This window comes from Macaca mulatta, chromosome 18, assembly GCF_049350105.2.
Source record: "Macaca mulatta isolate MMU2019108-1 chromosome 18, T2T-MMU8v2.0, whole genome shotgun sequence".
In the NCBI taxonomy this organism is placed as follows: domain Eukaryota; kingdom Metazoa; phylum Chordata; class Mammalia; order Primates; family Cercopithecidae; genus Macaca; species Macaca mulatta.
The window spans coordinates 69,964,457-69,984,486 of record NC_133423.1 but is presented as its reverse complement, the minus strand read 5'-3'; the positions used below and the strand labels follow the sequence as shown (position 1 = coordinate 69,984,486).

The window sequence follows — 20,030 nt, the reverse complement described above, 5'->3', positions numbered from 1 at the left end:
CAGTAAATACAGTTCTTGGCATAAAGACAATTTAAAACCTCCCCACCTGCAAGATTACATATATAAAACTCCCACCATTGTTTATATAATAGTGGATTAATCAAATTAAAAGTTATACTATCTAGAATAAAATAGAATGAAAATAATTTACTCATAAGATTCATATTTAAATCATCCTCATTTATAAAATACTATCCTGAGAATTATAATTCCATTAAGTTTCAATCTGAACAGAAGTGTAATCACTTAAGTAACAGCAGTTACTTAAACTGAAAATGAGATCAGTCAGAATTACTTTTGAAGAGGGCAAACATGTTGTCAGGTTTCTTGCTGTGTTTCTGGATGTTCAGTAGCAGGCTCATTTGAAGTCGGATTCAACCCTGATGGAAACTCATTCTGCCTTCAGAATGTGGTGGTGGTGGGGAGGAAATTCAGGTCTTGGGGGACGGTAAGGAGGAAAACCCCTGGGCGGATAGACATTTGTCATTGCAAATGGAGCACGTGGTGGACTGGGGACAACACTTGGTGGGCAATAATCTCAAGAAGCTCCAAACATGGTTCCTGAAGAGGTGGAGGGAAAGGAGGTCCTCTTCTCATGAACGGGCCTCTTGTATCTACTGGAAATGATGGACCTCTGATTGGAGCAAGAGGTGAGGAATAAAGCCAGGCCCAGTTGCTTCATTTTCAGTGGGGAGAGATGAATTAGGCACTTTTAAATTACCAAGATTATCTTTGCTATCATTTCTACCGGATTCCATTTCTGAAGGCACTGACCCATCCAATTTACCCAAAGAAGGTGTATTAAAACATCTAAGTTCTGTTGGTCCAAAAACTATTAGAGCACCAACAGAGGTAAAGGTTGGGAAAGAAATCAGGAAAAATCTATCTATATAATTCTGGGGAAAGTAAAAGGTCTGGATAGAGTTGTTCCCACCAAATAAAAATAAAACAAAAGAAACAACAACAAAATTATGTAATGATAGGATGAAAAACAAAGGAAGAAATTAGCATAGGGAAGGCAAAAGGAAGGAAAGGGAGGGCGAAGAAACCGTTTTTGAGGAAAACAGAGGAAACAGGAATACTTTCTACTCTAAATGTTTTACACTATCAAAGTACTGAAAGAGGATATAAAATCTATAAGACAGGAGTTCCAAGATAGATCTTGGTTTAAAGTTAAATATTCTAACAGTTACATAGTATTCTACATTCCCACCTATACATATTTATATAGTTTTTTTTTAAATCAATTAAAATTTAAGCATAAAGTTACTTTCACATTTGTCCACAACCACAGTAAATACAGTTCTTGGCATGAAGACAATTTAAAACCTCCCCACCTGCAAGATTACATATATAAAACTCCCACCATTGTTTATATAATAGTGGATTAATCAAATTAAAAGTTATACTATCTAAAATAAAATAAAATGAAAATAAATTACTCCTAAGATTCATATTTAAATTATCCTCATTTACAAAATACTATCCTGAAAATTATAATTCCATTAAGTTTCAATCTGAACAGAAGTGTAATCACTTAAGTAACAGCAGTTACTTAAACTGAAAATGAGATCAGTCAAAATTACTTTTGAAGAGGGCAAACATGTTGTCAGGTTTCTTGCTGTGTTTCTGGATGTTCAGTAGCAGGCTCATTTGAAGTCGGACTCAACCCTGATGGAAACTCTTTCTACCTTCAGAATGTGGTGGCGGGGGGTGGAAATCCAGGTCTTGGGGGACGGTAAGGAGGAAAACCCCTGGGCGGATAGACATTTGTCATTGCAAATGGAGCACGTGGTGGACCGGGGACAACACTTGGTGGACAATAATCTCGAGAAGCTCCAAACATGGTTCCTGGAGGAGGTGGAGGGAAAGGAGGTCCTCTTCTCATGAACGGGCCTCTTGTATCTACTGGAAATGATGGACCTCTGATTGGAGCAAGGGGTGGAGGAATAAAGCCAGGGCCAGTTGCTTCATTTTCAGCGGGGAGAGATGAATCAGGCACCTTTAAATAACCAAGATTATCTTTGGTATCATTTCTACCGGATTCCATTTCTGAAGGCACTGACCCATCCAATTTACCCAAAGAAGGTGTGTTAAAACTTCTGAGTTCTGCTGGTCCAGAGCATCTAGCAGAATTAGAATGAAATCTGTCTTGCCTTTGTGGAGGAAAAGCTGAATCAGGATATGACTGTCCCGGTGGAGGAAACACCATCCTATGGTCCTGTTCCCACAGAGGCGACAGGAGCCCAGTGCCAGAAGGAGCCCTGTGAGGACTGGTTAACCTATCACAGCTTGCTTCTCCTCTTTCATTGGTCATCTGACAGTCCAGAGGATTCCCTGGGCCTCCTGGGCCTCTTCCTCCTCCCCCTGGAAGCAAAGGTGAGCGTCTCAGTGGACCCTCCAACAAAGTCGGAGGATAGAGAAAAGCTCTCATTTCAGATGAAGGCTGACCCATTTCAGATGAAGGCCGACCCAATGGTGAGGGAGCATATGGGGAATGCTCTCTGCCAAATGCTGTATTTGGAACATCAAGTGCATGACGATCTTTTTCTAAAAGTTTTATTTTAAACTCTATATCAGTTAATTTTTGTCTGTTGTGAGCATTTTCTTTCCTCAAATCATTGAGGTTTCTTTCAGCAGTCCAAGCTGCCAACCAATTATTATGTGCTTTTTTCTTATGGAGAATACTCTTCCTTCGATAAAAATGAATAGTTCTCTCAAATTCTTCAAGATCTTTGGCTCGCTTTCTGTAGGTCTTCAGCTCTTCAGTGGCATGGCTGATTATTTCATCTGCTTTAGAAAGTTTCTCTTCTTTCTCTAACCGGCATTTTTCCTCTACTATTAATTTCCTGTAGAGTTTCGTTTCATTTTCTTGACACAATTCAGTCATTACTTTAAGTTTCTGTTGAAGTTTCTGATTCTCACTTTCAAAATGTGTGCTTTCGGACTGCAAAGATGCTTGTTCAGTCTGAAGATTTTTAATATGCTCTGTAAGCTCTTCCTTTGTTTTATCAACTTCAGATAATTGAATATAAATTTGGTTTCTTTCTCCTTCTAAGGTTTTTAAAGAAGCACATAACGTAGCAGCATGAATCAGTTTCTTCAAAGCTCCTCTTGGAGGATTATCTAAGTAAGCACCATCTTCCGATTCATTGTTCATTTCTAATTCCAAGTTATCATCAACCGTTATGTCTTCTCGAAGCGTAGCAGTCTGATCTTTCATCTTTAGCAAGCGTTCAGTCAGAATCCTGATGTGATTTTCTTTATCATTTAAAACTTGTTCTGCGTGTACTTTGGAGTCTTCAAATGTTCTTTTCTGTTTAATAAGTTCACGCCCTTGTTCTTTCCATACTTCAGCTTCTTGCAAAAGCTGTTTCTGGTTTTCCTGAAGTTGATAATTTTCATTCAAAGCATCTTGTATTTCTATCTGCAGTCGTCCTTCATTCATTTGAAATCTCTTAAAAGTCATTTTGGCTTCAGCTACTTGTGATTTGAGGGATTTTGACTCATCTTCTAGCGACTGTATCCTTTTGGAAATATCTGCCATCAATTCATTTTGTTCAGAATGTTTAGATTTCTCTTCTTTTAACTCTTTTTCTAGACAGAGTATATCATGCTGAAGTTCAGAATTGAACCTGTTCAGCTTTTCACAGGTTGCCTCCAAACTTTGTGCTTCTGTTGTCGCCTTCTCAAAGCTGGCATCCTGTAAAGACGACTCTGCTTCATAGGCTTCGTACTCTTTTTGAACAAGGCTACATTTTTCAAGTAGTTTACATTTTTCTTCAATTAGTCCAGAAAGTGCCACAGCAAGCTTTTTCTCTCTTCTCACGTAAAGCCGACTCGTAACTGATCTAAAACTTCTCCACAAGAAGAGAACAGCAAAAAATCCCACAACAGCTGCCGGTATCACCAATTCCCACGGAAAATCATAAGGATGAGAATCTGGTTTCATACCTTCAGGCAGTGCTGCCACAACCCTGCGCAGCAACTCCAAGACTAGCCCCAAGTAGGGCTGAGGGTTGGCCTTAGGCTCCTCCATAGCACCAGAGCTGCTGTGGCGGTCGCTGCAGTAACCCCGGCCACAACAAGCGGCGGCGAAGACGCAGCATTCCATCTGGAACCCGAATCCCCAACGGACAACCGGAGCGTACCACTGCAGAGCCGGCTGCGGGGGCAGCTAGGGGACTCGGGCACACATAGGCCTCACAGACCCACATTGCCCACCCCGGCCCCCTTGTTACACTTTACATCCTGAGGAAACGCTAAAACCTGTATTTTAAAACAACACTACATGGAGAGAAAGACTTAGGTGACCCAGCATCCCAGCTATGCCCGTCCCAAGCTGACACCCTAGCTAAATGTAGCCTTGTGCCTGACCCCAGGTGAGGCCGGCAGAACCTCCCAGCTGACAGAATGATAAGGAATAACAAATCATTGTTTTAAGTCACTAAACTTTGGGGTCATTTGTTATGCAGCAGTAGCTAGCTGAAATACTTGCCCCTTTATCACTTTGGTGTTTCAGTATCTGTGGTCTGAAATCATTAATTTGGGTGTTTGACTAAGATTATGCCTCATGGTAAGTTCTGATAGGTAATTTTATAGCTAAAATACAAATTTTCTGATTGACCTTTGCTTCATTGAAGAGATATTTATTTAGCTCCTCCCAAATGAGACAGATTATGCTTTTTAGGTTAACTTCTTCCAGGAGAGGGCTCACCTCTGCCTAGCATGATCCTCAACTGTCCCACGTACAACTGAAAAACACTAATCTCATCCCCAGAAGATCCAGGGCACTTAGAACAGTGCTGGCACATAGAGAGTGATTCTCTTACCTGTCCATCAAACTTACCTGCTCTGTGTCCATTTCTGAAACACTGGCACTCCTTCAGCACGTATGATGCCTTGCCCTGCAATGAGCCATCATCTCCTACCCATGCACATACCTTCAACTCATCTGGAAAGCTCGCTCCTGCAGCGATGGGTATCCCAACCAGCTTACAAGTCAGTGCCAGGACCAGGTTGATGCATATTCTCTGGACAGTCATCTTGGAAAGGTGAATGCTAGCCACCATGTCCAGCAAATCATTTCTGATGAGGATGACGTTGGCTGCCTTGATGGCCACATCAGTGCTGGTGCCAATGGCGATGCCCACATCTGCCTGGGCCAAGGCCGGGGAATCATCGACCCCATTCCCTACCATGGCAACTTTCTTCCCTTCGTTCTGGAGCTCCTGAACCTTGGCCACCTTGTGCGAAGGAAACACCTCTGCAAAGACTTTGTTGACGCCAACCTGGGTGGCAATGGCTCTGGCTGTCTTCTGTTGTCCCCCGTGATCAGAACCATGTCCACACCCACGCTTTGCAGTGTGTGCACAGCCAGGGCGGCCTCCTGCTTGACAGCTTCTGTGATAGAGATCATCTTACAGAGCATACCTTGACAAATTGCAGAAGTACCTGCTCCCTTCGCCGGCCACCATCTTCTGCCCAGATATGTATACAGTTCTTATATTTTCATTATTAAAAGGCAACATGCTGACTGCATTAAAATTTAAAGCCTCTGGGTGACAAAACCGTTATAAGCAAAAACAAAAACAAGTGAACAGACTTGGAAAATATATGCAACATATAAATTGACAAAGGAATAATATTCAGAATATATAAAACACTAGGCTGAGTGCGATGGCTCACCCTGTAATCCCAGCACCTTGGGAGGCCAAGGCAAGAGGATCACTTAAAGTCAGGAGTTCAAGACCAACCTGACCAACATGGTGAATCCCCGTCTGTATTAAAATTACAAAAACTAGCCGGGTGTGGTGGTGGACGCTTGTAATCACAGCTACTCAGGAGGCTGAGGCAGGAGAGTCTCTTAAACCTGTGAGGTGGAGTTTGCAGTGAGCTGAGATTACACCACTGCACTCCAGCCTGGGCGACAGAGCAAGACTTTGTCTCAAAAGGAAAAAAAAAAAAAAAAAGAACTACAAATCATTAAGAAAAATATAGTTAATCGAGTAGAAACAGTAGACAAAGGTATGTATGAAGAGACAGGCAATTCTAGAGGACGGAAATCAAATGTCCAGGGAACACATAAAATGATACTCAACCTCACTAATTTAAGAAAAAGCAAATTAGAACAATAGGGTATGCATTCTACTTTTGAAAAGATGAAGTAGAAGTATTGCCCCCCATTTCTCCGGCTAAGTACAGTTAAAAAAGATGGACAGTAGATATAAAACAACATGAGAAGACTGAACAGTGCAGAGAAGAAGGCAGACCAGCTAGAGATCTCAAAATCTGAGAAACAATAGGGCGGTGATTTCCGTGGGTTTTATTTTTGTCCCAAAGATGAGATGCTAAAGAAATGGGCAACCAGTAAATGCCACAGACATAGAGCAGGGAAAGCCTCTCTCTGGTTAAAAGACCAAAAGAGGGGCAGCCTAGCAAGACAGAAAACTCTTACGTATGAACTGATCTTTCCCAGCAGAGGCCACAGAAAAAAATTGTGGCCCACTCCGCCTCTGCCAGCGAAGTCCAAGAGGGTAACTTAAACTTCCACTCTGGAAAATCTCTACTGAGCACTCCTTGCTTCCCCACAGCCCCTCCCCCTGTGACATGGTTTGGCTGTGTCCCCATTCAAATATTATCTTGCATTGTAGTCCCCACTGGAGGGATTCAGTGGGAGGTGATTGGATCATGGGGGCAGTTACTCCCTTGCTGTTCTTGTGAAAGTGAGTTCTCATGAGGTTTTATAACGGGCTTTTGCCCTTTGCTCAGCACTTCTCCTTCCTGCTGCCATGTGAAGAAGGATGTGTTTGCTTTCCCTTCCCCCAGGATTGTAAGTTTCCTGAGGCTTCTCTATCCATGCTGAACTGTGAATCAATTCATCCTCTTTCCTTTATAAATTACCGAGTCTCAGGTATGTCTTTATTAGCAGTGTGAGAACAGACTAATACACCTTGTCGAGGTGGTGATGTCAGAGAAGGCCAAGGGAGGAGTCTGGTCTGGACTTTTTCTCCTCCTGGTGGTAATGAACCACTCTCATGTCCATCATCGGAACCACTTGGGGAGCCTGAACTCTCACCCCCTATGTAAGGACTCGTATCTAGAATACATAGATTTATAAAAGACACTCAAATATCACTGTAAAAGAAGCATAAACATCCAATTATAAAATGAGCAAAATATATGAAAAGACACTTCATAGAAGTAGACATACAGATGGCAAATAAGTTCATGAAAAGTTGTTAAGCATCACTGGCATTTAGGGAAATGTGAATTAAGACCAGCAAACAATACCACCAGACACTAATTAGAACAGCTAAAATAAGACATGGTGGCAACACCAAATGGTGGCAAAAATGTGGAGAAATTGATCTCTCACACATCACTGGAGGGAATATAAAATGATACAACCACTCTGGAAAATAGTATGTCCGTTTCTTAAAAAACTAAACGTATGCTTGTGATGTGACCTAGCCCTTACTGCACCCTTGGCATTTCCCAGAGAAACAAAATCTTGTGTCCCCACAAAAACCTGCCCATGGTGCTCATAGCAGCTTTATTTGTGATATCTCCAAACTGGAAACAACCAAAATATCCTATGATAGGTGAAGGATTGGACAAACTACAGTAATATCTACCATGATATACTACTCAGCAATAAAGAGGAACAAATTATCAGTAAATGCAACACCTTAGGTGGATCTCAAGGGTATTACTCTGAGTGAAAAAAGCCAATCTTCAAAGGTCACACACTGTATGATTGTATTTATATAATTGTATGAAAATGACACAATTATAGGGATGGAGAACAGATAAGCAGTTAGAGTTGGTGGGGATGGGCAGGTCTGACTATCAAGGGGTAGCATGAGGGAGATCTTTGGGGGAATGAGATAGTTCTATATCTTAATTATGGTTATGTTTCCATGGATCTGCACATATAGTAAAATGACATAGAACTATACATTCTTTATACCAATGTTGATTTTCTGGTGTGATATTGTACTATAATTATATTAGATGTAGCCATTGAAAGAAACTGAGTAAAAGGGACAAGGGACCTCTCTGTACTATCTTTGAACTTCCTATTAATCAATAATTATTTCAAAATAAAAAAATCAAGGCAGTATGATTCTTTATCCATCAAATTGGAGAACACTTTAAAACTTGATTCAATTAAGTTTGGGCAGAGTTCTAGAGAACAAGGATAGTCCTTCTGAAGGCAATTGGTAGTGTTTATTACAGCTTAACACATGTACAATCTTCCAAGAGATTCTAGGAGTTCTGTCTCAAAAAAACACCGATGTGCACTGGAGAGAGACATGCAAGGCTATTCATTGTGGCATTGCTTGTATGAGTGAAAAAATTAAAATAGCCTAAAAGTCCATCAAAAGTGGAATAGTTAAACAAATTATGGTATATTCATATAATACAATACGGTAATTAAAAGGAATTAATTAGATACACTTGTAAGAGCATGATGTGATTTCAAAAACACTGTGTTGCATGAAGAAAGCAAGATACAGAATGACACATAAGGGATGGTACTTTTAGAGAAAACACATAAAGCAATACAGTCTTCTTCAGGCAAATACATATGAATTACAAAAATGTCAAGATCAAAGGTAAATACTTCACACAAAAGCCTAACCATCTGGTCACATCTGGTCAGGAGACGAGGGGAATATGAGATGAATATACTCATTAGGTATTACCTGGATGTTAAAAATTATTATGACCCTGAAGTTATTTTTTAAAGTTTATTTTATTTTTTGTTTGTACAGTGGTTCATCTGAAACTAGCGATTATTAATATGTTGATATTTTCCTTTTACTTTTCTTCCTGTTCGTGTGTGTGTGTGTGTGTGTGTGTGTGTGTGTGTATGAATGTTTGAATGCAACATTTTTAGACACTTAAAGGTATAAAAGCTGAAAAGAGAATATAACATCTCTATTTATTCAGCACCTACTATTTGCCAGGCTAGCGTCCTGTGAGTATTACAGACATTACTCCTAAATCTCACTAGAATCCTATAAATTGCTGTTCCCTCCATTTTACATGGATAAGCTGAAGATAAAACTAAGGATAGAAGAGATGAAGCAACTTGCTCAAGGTCACAAATTTGGTCAGAGCAAAGAGCCTGGACCTGTGTCCAGGTGAGGTGCCTTCTGAGCTCATGCTACTGCTCCAGCTGAGTCCAGCAGCCTTCGCCCTGTGCCGAAAGTTTGACAGACATTAAAACTGGAAAACTTCCACAAAGCAAACTGCGGAAATTCCCATGATTCCTTGCCAATTAGACAGGATGACCAAGGAGGAAAACAGCCAGACTGCCTTTACTCAGAAGGGAAAAGGGGAACGTGACAGCTAATGTTTTTCTCGGGTGGCCAAAGCTGGATAAATATGTTTTCTATTTTACTTTATTTTTTCTTTTTACAAGAACAGTCCTATTGCAATAAGACTGGATAAATACCATTCTTCTAAAACACCCACGGGTGCACAGCTTACATCAGGAGAGAGCTGAAGGCAATGGCAAATGCTTCCTGAGAGGACCCGATGTCCAAGAGAGAATCTGGACTATCTTCCATTGACAGGCGCCACTCAGAGATGCTTGACAAATAGTCTTGTGTTGCTGTCCAAGTTCTTGGCCTAATGACGGTGGTGCTAACAGCAACGATACAGTGGATACTCACACACTGTCCACATGTGCCAAGCAGCGTTCAAAACAGTTACATCAACTCACTTAATTCTCCATAATCTGACTTAGAGATAGCATTTAAAGTGACAAAATGAAGCAATAATTCGTATGTAGTGCAGTATTGTTGCCAGAAGCAAGAACTCGATCTCCAGATACTGGCATAATTTTTTTTCTTTTTTCTTTCTTTTTTTTTTTTTTTTTTTTGAGACAGAGCCCCACTCTGTTGCCCAGGCTGGAGTGTAGTGGTGCGATATCTCGGTTCACTGCAACCTGTGCCTCCTGGGTTCAGGCAATTCTCCTGCCTCAGCCACCGAGTAGCTGGGACTATAGGTGCCCACCACCAAGCCTAGCTAATTTTTTGCATTTTTACTAGAGACAGGATTTCACCATGTTGGCCAGGCTGGTCTCGAACTCCTGGCCTCAAGTGATCCGCCTGCCTCGGCCTCCCAAAATGCTGAGATTACAGGCATGAGTTACCACGCCTGGCCGGCCTTATTCTTTTATTAGCACAATGACTCTGCCCAGAGCCCTACGCAGCTGACATTGATCCACAGTTCTGTGGAGATCTGGGGAGCTGGTGGGAGAAATGATGACACTGGGTTTCAGATGTGTGACTGCAATGGCGTCATCTCTGCCTGACAGGGGCCTGTGCTGAGTCCCAGTCTGTGGAGGCTGACAAGCAGCCATGATATTAATATTTACTGCCCCACTTGACATTTGCAGCCTGGATGGCAATTCTGAATGATCTTTAACTGGGACACAGATAAATTGCTGATCTCAAGGCAGGGGTCAGTCCTGTGGGTACATGTGGTGCTTCTACACTGAGTGGGGAAACTCGCCAATCTAATACTGCGTGTCTTATCTGTAGTATTTATGATCCAACTCCACACAAGTGCTGACTATTAGCAATGTGCTCCTTGCCCTGAAGAAATAATTATGCAAAAAGAGAGAGAAGGAACAAACAAAAGTACTCTTTCCATCTCACCTGTCGTCTTGCAGAAAATAAAAATGGATTTTCTATCCTTTGGGGGTGATTTTCTGAGAAACGAAAACGCTATTTCCAAATGGTAGTTGACCCATAATTACTCCCATTTATCTAGGGGGAATGTTACAGGTTATGTATTTTTCCCACTTAACAAATGAGAATCTTACTGGCGTGACCTCCCTTACACAATGGAAAGTCAGCTCCAGCAGGTCATTGGCCCCAAAACCAGACATATTCAGCTAAAGTTACGTGCAAGATTGTGCAACGATCTAGCTTGCATTGGTACTATACAGACAGCCAGTACAGGTCACTGGGGCCAGAACTCCATCAGGACCAGAATTCCACTGGAACCTCAATCCTTTGGCATCCCTCCACATGCTCCAGAAGAGTGATTTGCACTCCAGAAGATCACTTACTTTGGGGATTGGGCATATCAGAATCTCTGGGAAACGGGGAAAGTTTGAAAATGCAAGTCAATTTCATGATGCAATTTTACATATGAAAAAGGAAAGAAAATGCCTGTTGATTTCATACATAAAGATAAGTAATCAAAATCAAAATCTCTTTGAGGATGGCAGGATATTTTTGTTTTTTCAAAAGGGGGAGCTGCTGATTTGAGAAATATTGCTATAAAGTTTAAACTTTCAAGTCTAGATTGAACACAGTGTGTAGGAAGCATAGAGATTAGGCGTGCATGCTTTGGAGCCAGACTGTCTGGGTTCAAGTCCTGGCTCTACTGTCTGTGACACTGGCAATTTGCCTTAAACTTTCTAAACCTCCATTTCCTCACTTGTAAAGATGTCGTAATAAGACCTCATTATAAGGTATCGTGGGAATTAAATGATATAATTTATGTTAAGTAGAAAAGTGTTAGACACATAGGAAATGTGCAATGATGGTAGCTATTATTAAACACCACCCTTTGACTTCCCACTTTTTCCTTGTTCTATTAAATCTTTCTAGGAACTTCAGGTTCTTGACACTTCAAGTTCTTGTAAAATGTTCAGTGATATTCAAAATGTGTTTTCTCTAGTTTTTCTTTCTTTCTTTTTTTTTTTTTTAAGAGAAGGGGTCTCACTATGTTGCCCAGGATGATCTTAAACTCTTGGGCCCAAGCGATCTTTTCACTTCGGCCTCTGAAGTAGCTGGGACTATGGACTCATGTCACCAAGCTGGTTTTAGCTCTAATGAATATTTAAGATAGTAAAGTCCATCAGACAAAATTCTGGCGATATAATAATATATCTTATATTCTCTGAACCCCTCTCTATTTATAATGAACAAATGTTTGGACCAAAAAAATGTTTAGTGCACCCCCACGGAGTACATACTGTTAGTTGCCTATCCAACATGCATCCAATCCCTATGTCCTTCTTAATGGAACCTCTGATCATCCTCCCATTGTTACGTACTTCAGGGAAAACAGAACCTCAACTTCAGCTATAGGGAATGAATCCTGGGTAGTTTAAGCCAACCATGATAAACCCATTTCCCATACTGATTATTGGTTTAGAAACAGATATGTAACATGCTGAGAAGTCATCTGGATCTTCTACTTTCTTCACTTCTAAGAAGGATACGTTGGATGGGACGCCATTTCTTCCTTTCATCATAGTTTCGTTTGTATGTGACACCTAGAACTGCTGTTGCCATGTTGAAACCATGAGGATAGACCATATTGTCAGGGCAAAACTGAGGGTGGCATAGTGGGAGGATGTCACAAACCTGGGCCCTTGATGACACGCAAAGCTCCCAATTGCTCCAGCATAAAGCCCATGCCCACTGCTGGACTGATTCTTGTGCGAGATCATAAATTTCCAACTATTTAAGCCAGCTTGAGTTGGGGCTTTGTATTATCTATAGCCCAAAGTGTACTAATACCCAGCATATAAAAATCCACATTAAAATGCCTTAAAATAAACTAGAAAAAGTCAGACATGTCTCTTTTATGGTCCCAACATTACCCTTAATTTCCCTCAATAACCTCCTCTCTTTACCTCGACTCTAAAGTAATCCTGTCAGCTCTACTTCCAAAATATCTCTGAATCCAAATACTTCTTCCCATCCCTACTGCTGTCACCCAAATCCAAGCCACCATCGTTCTCTCCTGTATCACAGCAATAGCCTCACAGCTAAACTACCTCCCTTCATGCTTGCTTGAACTTCTGCAGTCAATTCTTTTTCTAAATTGTGACATTTACATAATATAAAATTTACCATTTTAATCGTTTTTAAGGTGTATAATTCAGTGGTTATTAGTATATTGCCAATGTTCCACAACCATCACCACTGTCTACTTCAAGAACATTATCATCACCCCCCTCAAAACCCCATATCCAGTAAAAGATCACCTCTCATTTTCTCCTCTCCCCAGCCTCGGACAACCACTAATACAATCTTTTCTGAGCACAGCAGCTGGAGTAATATTTTTCAAAGATAAATCAGATCATGCCATTTCTCTGCTTAAAACTCTCCAATGACTTTGAGTAACATTTAAATTCCTTAGCCTGACCTAGAAAAGCATTCATGATTTAGTCCTTGTCTACCTCTTCAGTGCCGTCTTGTACCATTCTCCCACTTGCTTGCGAGGTTCCGTCCACACAAGACCTCTGTGTGTTTCTTGGACACAACAGCTCATTCCTCCTTCAGGGCCTTTTCCATGTGTTCCCATTTTCCTCAGATGTAGTTTCCTGCTTGGCAGACTGGTGCCTTCCCATCATTCAAGTTGCACCACAGCTGTCCTCTCCTCAGCGAGGCTTCCCTGGCCGAGACAGTCCCCTGTGACGCTGTTGCTCCTTAACCTACTCCTTCTCACTTTCCTTACCGCGTTGATCACTATCTGACACATTCACTTTTGAAAATTTAATGAAAGCCCATAGTTTACTCAGATTTCCTTTGCTTTTACCCAATATCTTTTTCTCTTCCAGAATCCCATCCAGGATACTATATTACACATACTTGTCTTGGCTCCTTAGGCCACTCTTGGCTGTGACAGTTTCTCAAACTTTCTTTGGTTTTGATAACCTTGACGTTTTTCAGAGTACCGGTCAAGTATTTTGTGGGATGCTCATCTATTGGAATTTGTCTGATTTTTCTTTTTTTCTTGATTAGACTGGAGCTGTGGACTTTTTTGGAGATAGAGCACAGAGGTAAAGTGCCATTTCATTGCATCATATCAAGGGGTCACATTCATTTTTTATTCATCGCTTACCTGTCTCTCCCACTGTTAGAATATTAAGCTCCATGAAAATAGGAACACTGTCTGCTCTGTTCATAGCTTTATTCACAGAACCTAGAATAGCATCCAGTACAGAGCCTCATTAATTATTAGTTGATTGAAATCATGAATAAAGTAGAAAACAAATGACCAATATACTGCCTATTGTTTTTGCATGTGAAATAAAATATGGGTCAAGAGGATTCATTGAGCATAGGTCAAAGGCACTAAAACCCTTTCAAATAATCTGGCATATCCGTGAGCTAAATCTAAACCCTCATGCAAATAAATAATTAACCCAAGGCCAATAGCACATTCAAAATCATTAGTGAAAACTGATTTTCCTTCTTTGTGGGGCTGCGTCTCTCTGCTGCACCACAATCCCATTTGCAGACTCAGCCAGGATTCGTTGTGTTTTACTTCATTTCTACCCAGGGTCTTCTATTTCCTGAATGGTGCTAGCCTCTGTGAATTTTTTTTCTTTTTAAGTATTTGGCTTTGTAGGCCTATGCATGAAGAGGATATGAGTGACTTTATGTAGGAAGCTTTGGAAGGTAGCAAGCCCTCTCAGAACAAGGAGTTAACACATCAGGAGGAGCCAGGCTTGTCCAGGAGAGAATGCAGAGAGGGTGACCGAGCCCTGGGGCTGAGTGAAGGACTCTATCAACCGACTTCGTGGTGCAGGGGAGCAGGAGGAGGAGTCTGCTGGCAGCCGGTTAAATGCCTTTCCAGGAACATGGTGAAAACTGATTAAATATAGATGCAATCACATGAATTGATAGAAGGAACTTAGGGGACGTCTCCAGCCATTAGAACACCAAACACCAGTGGGAGCTCCCTAGTGGTCATGGAGGAAGTTCGTTTTCTGACATGAGCTCCCAGAGAATGAAGTCCCTGAAGGGAAGAAATATTTGTATTCCACTCAGATTTCATGTAACCTTTTCTTTTGGAAGCTTCAGTAAGCAAAGGCACATTTGTCAAGGCTTTGGGATGAATGTGGAAAGCTTTTGAGCACTGAACTTGGAGATACTCAGAAGGGTTTACTGGAAAGGCTGCCCTGGGCTGGGAGCAGGCGGACATCCACTCCAGCTGGCCAGACAGTGCGGGCCTCAGCTATGATCACCTCCAATGAGCCAATTTCCTGACTGTGTGTAACCTCCCAATCATTTTATTTGAACATGAGTTTCCCTAGGTAATGAGCTGCATTGTGTATCGTTGGTCAGAGTATTTACTTTTCCTAGCATGCATAAGAGTAAATGACTTACAGGTCAAATACCATAAGGTTACATAAGAAGTCTAACTAGCAAGTCTCATTTCATTCACCAATACTATCATGAGACCTTTTGTGTTTTCTTGAGTCTATGTTGCCATTGATGGCAGCACTATGGACTGAATGCGTAGCATTTTGGGGACAAAGAAAACAATCACAGCAAGACATGTTCCAATTTCAGAAAAGGAATGTGTGGAAAATTTTACAAGATGGAGCTGAGGAAATTCGGGATGTCAAACACCAAGTCAGTGCTTGTAGACACTGAGAATTCCCTGGCGACTTCGCGGTGCAGAGCCCATTCATCTCACAGTCCCCACAATGCTTCATGGACGCTGGCATCAGTGTTTCGAGTTCCAGCTTTCCCAGGACTCCTCCATGTGAGCTGGTTTGAGGAAGCCTGAAAGACCCCTGGGCTTCGGCCTGCCTCTGGGCCCTCTGCTTGCTCAGGCTGGGCAGTAGCAGTAGTCTACTACCCCCTCCACCCTTCCTGCACAGGGTCTCCAGAAGGCACATGAATTCCATCCTTCTGCCCTGCTGGCCAAACCTTTCTGCTTCCCATCTGTCAGGGTTCCCATCTGGGCCGACATCAGTTCCCACCCCCGGTGAATTCCCAGAGGTCCCCTCTGCCTGTTCAGTGCTCAAATCCCACCGTTCTTTATATTCAGTCCCGTACTGTCTTCTTACTACACTTAAGTTTTGATTTGAGATAAGCAGTCTTCCTCTGTTACCACCAAAGAAGAACTGCTTTTCCTGTGTTTGGTCCTGCATTCTAAAACACCACTAACACCACCTCATCAACAGCTAGCACTTAGTGAGCACTTCCTGTATGCCAGGCTGTGCAACATACACACACAATGCCATGTTTGTGTAATCTCATAATCCACCACAACTACCTCTGAGGCAGGTACAATTTTTATCCTCTCTTACAAGTGAGGCAGATGAAGCCCAGTGCTTGGGTCAACAGCCCTCATTGACCAAGCTACAAAAGGAAGAGCCAAGAGTCCACAAGGCCTGCATGACCTCACCACACAAGCTCACAGCCAGTGTTTGTGAGGCCTCTCCTTTGGCAAGAGGTGCAGAGCTGCTATACAAGTAGCCGCTGTGAGTGAGTGACCTCCTTGGTGGAATGGAAGGGTGAAGGGGAGGGAGAAAATGAGGATGAATACCAGGTTCCTGGATCACTGGGTAGACTGTGGTACCTCTCACCCATGTTAGCAACTCAGGAGAAGAAGCTGTGGAGGCTTTGGCAGCAGCCTTCTGCAACTTGTGTCCCGTCATCTTGCAGAACATCAAAGGCCAATGCACAGACGGGTCCAACACTCCAGCAAATATTTTCCTGACCCTCTTGAGTCCAGTGGCCTTTGCTTGGATTCCATTTCAACCAGCCACCTTCTTGGCTATGCTTGTTCCATGCATTCCCAAAACTCCCCCATATGAGAATTCCCACGTTCAAATGACCATTTTCTGTCTGCGCTGGGTCTGTTGGACTCTTGCTCCAGTTATTTGCATCACGTGTTTTCCTGCCTCCGTAAGACTCCCAAGACTTCAGCCTGTCTTCCCAGCTACCAACGTATAAACTCTATCCTGTCCTTGCTCTTTTCCAAGCCTGCCTGCCCCTGTGAATTATGGCCCATGCTTACCTCTGCAGCCCCCTCTCCTGCCACAGCCTGGTCTCTCTTTTCTCCTTGTTCCAGGCAAAACCACGACCAGATATTTCCCTGATTCTAAGATCCCATTTGTTGAAGAGGCAATCATGTTTAATAACAGATTTCTAGAAGAATGAAAACACTACCACATTAAATGTATGCAGTCATTGGGAGAAATATTTGTATTTAAGAAATGATCAAAGTGCAAATAGGTCTGTTTTAGAATGGTGAGATTTCAGTTCTTCAGTCTCTCTCATCCCTACATCATGGATACACAGTTTCCTCTGGCTGGAATGGAAATACTCTCTCATTTAACTTGTAAACAATGCTGCAAATTAGGTATTCGCATCACCATTTTATAAAATGGAAACAGTTTTAGAAACATAAAGTTATTTTCTCTAAGAAGGTTACACAGGTAATAAGGGAGAAAAATTATATTAGTCAGTTTAGGCAACCATAACAAAATACCATGGCCTGGGCGGCTTACCCAACACACATTTGTTTTCTCACGGTTCTGGGGGCTGGAAGTTTGAGATCTGGATGTCATCAGGGTTGGGTGCTGGGGAGGGCTCTCTCCCAGGCTTGCAGATGGCTACCTTCTCGCTGCATCCTCCCTCACATGACCCTTCCTCAGTGGGTGCTCCCTCTCCTTATAAAGCCACAAATCCCTTCATGCAGGACCCAACCTCAAGACCTAGTGTAACTCTCATTACCTCCCAAGGTCTCATCACATTGGGGATTAGGGCTTCAAGATATGAGTGATGAGGGAGGGACACAAACGTTCAGTCCATAACAATTATCAAGTCTTAAACATAGGCCTTCTCATTTCAATTTCTATTTTCCTTTTATCCCGCTACACGATAGCTGAATTCATTAATTCCTACTTGCCTTCTAAAACCCAGTCGGGGTGCCCACCATGAAAAGCCCTGCCTGACCCTGCTTTCCAAGGCTGGGCTGGGCTCAGGGCTCTCCTCTGGGCTTCCCTCGGGTCCTGTGCATTCTTTTAGTCCTTCCCACTGTGTTTGAGAATCAGGGACAGGTCAAGGCCTTAGTAACTTTGTATCTGTAGAACCAACAAGACTTGTTCCACGTGGCCCTTCCAACAATATTTGTTCCCTTTCCCTGGAGCCATGTGACAGCCCATTGGGCACTGGGAACAGTTTTATCTGTTTTAGGACCATTAGAACTTCAAGAATCACACAAACGTGACTGGTTTTGTTAAGACCTTCAGAAACTCCCAAGCCTATGCTTTCAGGAAGTCTTAACTATTCATCTTAGAAAACTCTAATTAGTATTGCAAATTAACTGTATGCTCTTCTGGTCTGGCTACCATACAAATGGAAGTGTTTTTTCAGTTGTTGTTTTAAGACAAGGTCTCGCTTTGTCATCCAGGCTGGAGTACGGTGGCGTGATCATGCCTCATTGCAGCCTCGACTTCCTGGATTCAAGTCATCCTCCCACCTCAGCCTCTGGAGTAGCTGGCACCACAGGCATGCACCACCACACCCCAGATAGAGTTTGTGTGTGTGTGTGTGTGTGCGCGCGTGTTTTTGACAGAGCCTTGCTCTGTTGCCCAGGCTGAAATGCAGTGGTACGATCTCCAGTTACTGCAACCTCTGCTTCCTGGGTTCAAACAATTCTCCTGCCTCAACCCCCTGAGTAGCTGGGATTACAGCCATGCACCACTACACCCAGCTAATTTTTGTATTTTTAGTAGAGACGGGCTTTTGCCATGTTGGCCAGGCTGGTCTCAAACTCTTGACCTCAGGTGTTCTGCCTGCCACAGCCTCCCAAAGTGCTAGGATTACAGGCATGGGCCACCATGCCCAGCCCCACATGGAGGTTTTTTACACCAGACCTGAAAATCCATTCGTTGGGAGAGGATAGGAATGTCTAAGTTGTTTGATGTTTGGCCCAGACTTTTAGAAAATCCCACAAGTAAATTTTACTGTTAGGAACAGTGGAAATTAAGCTCATCTCTTTGAAAGGCTTGATGATAGCAAAGTCTCCTGAGACACCAGTAGTGATACGGGCGATGGAGCAAAAGAACTTGCTCCATATCTTCCTTCCTTAAAAGAATTGGCCAAGGAACGGCTTGGATGACTCATTGATCTCTGCCTGTGACCCGTGCCAGAGCCTTGCCTGCTGGGTTCTCTGAGTTTCTGGTGAAGCATTCAGGACTCCATGCAGGAAGTGAGGTCATGATTGTTTTGGCAGTTTGGGTGGCGTTTATCCTTTGGTAGCGGCTGAAGTTTATCAGTAGGTTTAGCCTTTGCACTTTGAGAAACCAACTATTATCTCATTCACAATTTAGAATAATAAAAAGTCCATGGCAGAAAAACGTGCAGTAAGTACAGATAAAGAACAAACGAGGGAGAACCCGGTGTTCCTGTCCACATCAGCCCCCAGGGCACACAATCTATCCACGCTCTGATAGAGTCCATGAGAAGGCGCCACCGGCGTTCTCGCTTTTTCTTTCTGGTAGCAGCTGCAAGTCAAGACATTTCTCAGAGAGCAGTTGGGAGTAGAGAAAACGTGTTACATCTTTAGGAAATAATTTGGGTTCAGTTGTACCTGAAGTGACCTGTAAGGAAAGGTTTGTCTCCTCCCTGGGAGCTGTAATCAGAGCAGTTAAAAGATGGGCTATGCCTCCACAGCTTGTTGTCAGAAGTGGTTGAGAAGGATCTGGTGACTGCTGTCAAGGACCCTTCCTGGAGGCTTCTGTACCCCGTGGAATGCCAACCAGATTTCTAATGTGGTTCTAAGTCTAGGATGCTACAAGCTTATGCATTTACAATTACATAGAGAAACAGAGGTCTCCTGTAACACTTTGCCCGTGAGGGGCATCCCAAAGATGAAAAAGTATGGAACTGCAAAAACAAATGAACAAACTACTTTGCAAATCTTGCTTTAAATATCCAAAGCAAGAGAAAAGTAACACATCACCGTTAAAATGATCTTAGATTGGTAAAATATCTGAGCTGCTATACTATTATTAACTGGAAAAAAACACACCTGGATTACGATGTTGAGTAATTCCCTAAGTCACTATCATTTATCAAGCAAGTAAGAGACTTTTTATGCAAATACAAACTCTGGCTTGACTTCTACAAATTTTTTTTTAATGTTTTGTTTTTTATGTCTGGAATCTATTGTGAGACTTAGAACAGATGGCTATAATCCCAAAGCATATATATGCATTATAGTTTTTAGGAGTTAAA

General features: G+C 42.3%; 1 protein-coding gene and 1 pseudogene across 4 annotated transcripts; both read right to left on the bottom strand.

Moving 5' to 3' along the window:
• Positions 1 to 374: 374 nt before the first annotated feature.
• CTAGE1 (cutaneous T cell lymphoma-associated antigen 1) lies at positions 375 to 4,465 on the bottom strand. Of its 4 annotated transcripts, XM_077975506.1 has the most exons (3): positions 3,738 to 4,465; positions 2,509 to 3,665; positions 1,694 to 2,358 (listed from the first exon to the last, which is right to left on the bottom strand). In XM_077975506.1, exons 1-3 carry the CDS (start codon positions 4,112 to 4,114, stop codon positions 1,694 to 1,696), a joined length of 2,199 nt encoding a protein of 732 aa, XP_077831632.1. In that variant the 5' UTR covers positions 4,115 to 4,465. The 4 variants fall into 4 exon arrangements, with proteins under 4 accessions (XP_077831629.1, XP_077831632.1, XP_077831631.1 ...); XM_077975503.1 differs by adding an exon at positions 375 to 426 and having other exon boundaries at positions 1,719 to 4,465; XM_077975505.1 differs by having other exon boundaries at positions 2,509 to 4,465.
• Positions 4,466 to 4,691: 226 nt separating this feature from the next.
• On the bottom strand, positions 4,692 to 5,419 carry LOC699714 (copper-transporting ATPase 2 pseudogene; annotated as a pseudogene).
• Positions 5,420 to 20,030: the final 14,611 nt, after the last annotated feature.

Bases quoted from the DNA above. Each gene is read 5' to 3' on its own strand.
- CTAGE1 (XM_077975503.1), bottom strand. From the start codon at position 4,114: ATGGAATGCTGCGTCTTCGCCGCCGCTTGTTGTGGCCGGGGTTACTGC. The intron at 427-1,718 runs TCCACCCCCCGC...GACCTGAATTTC, and splicing joins CGTCCCCCAAGACCTGGATT to CTCCCCACCACCACCACATT.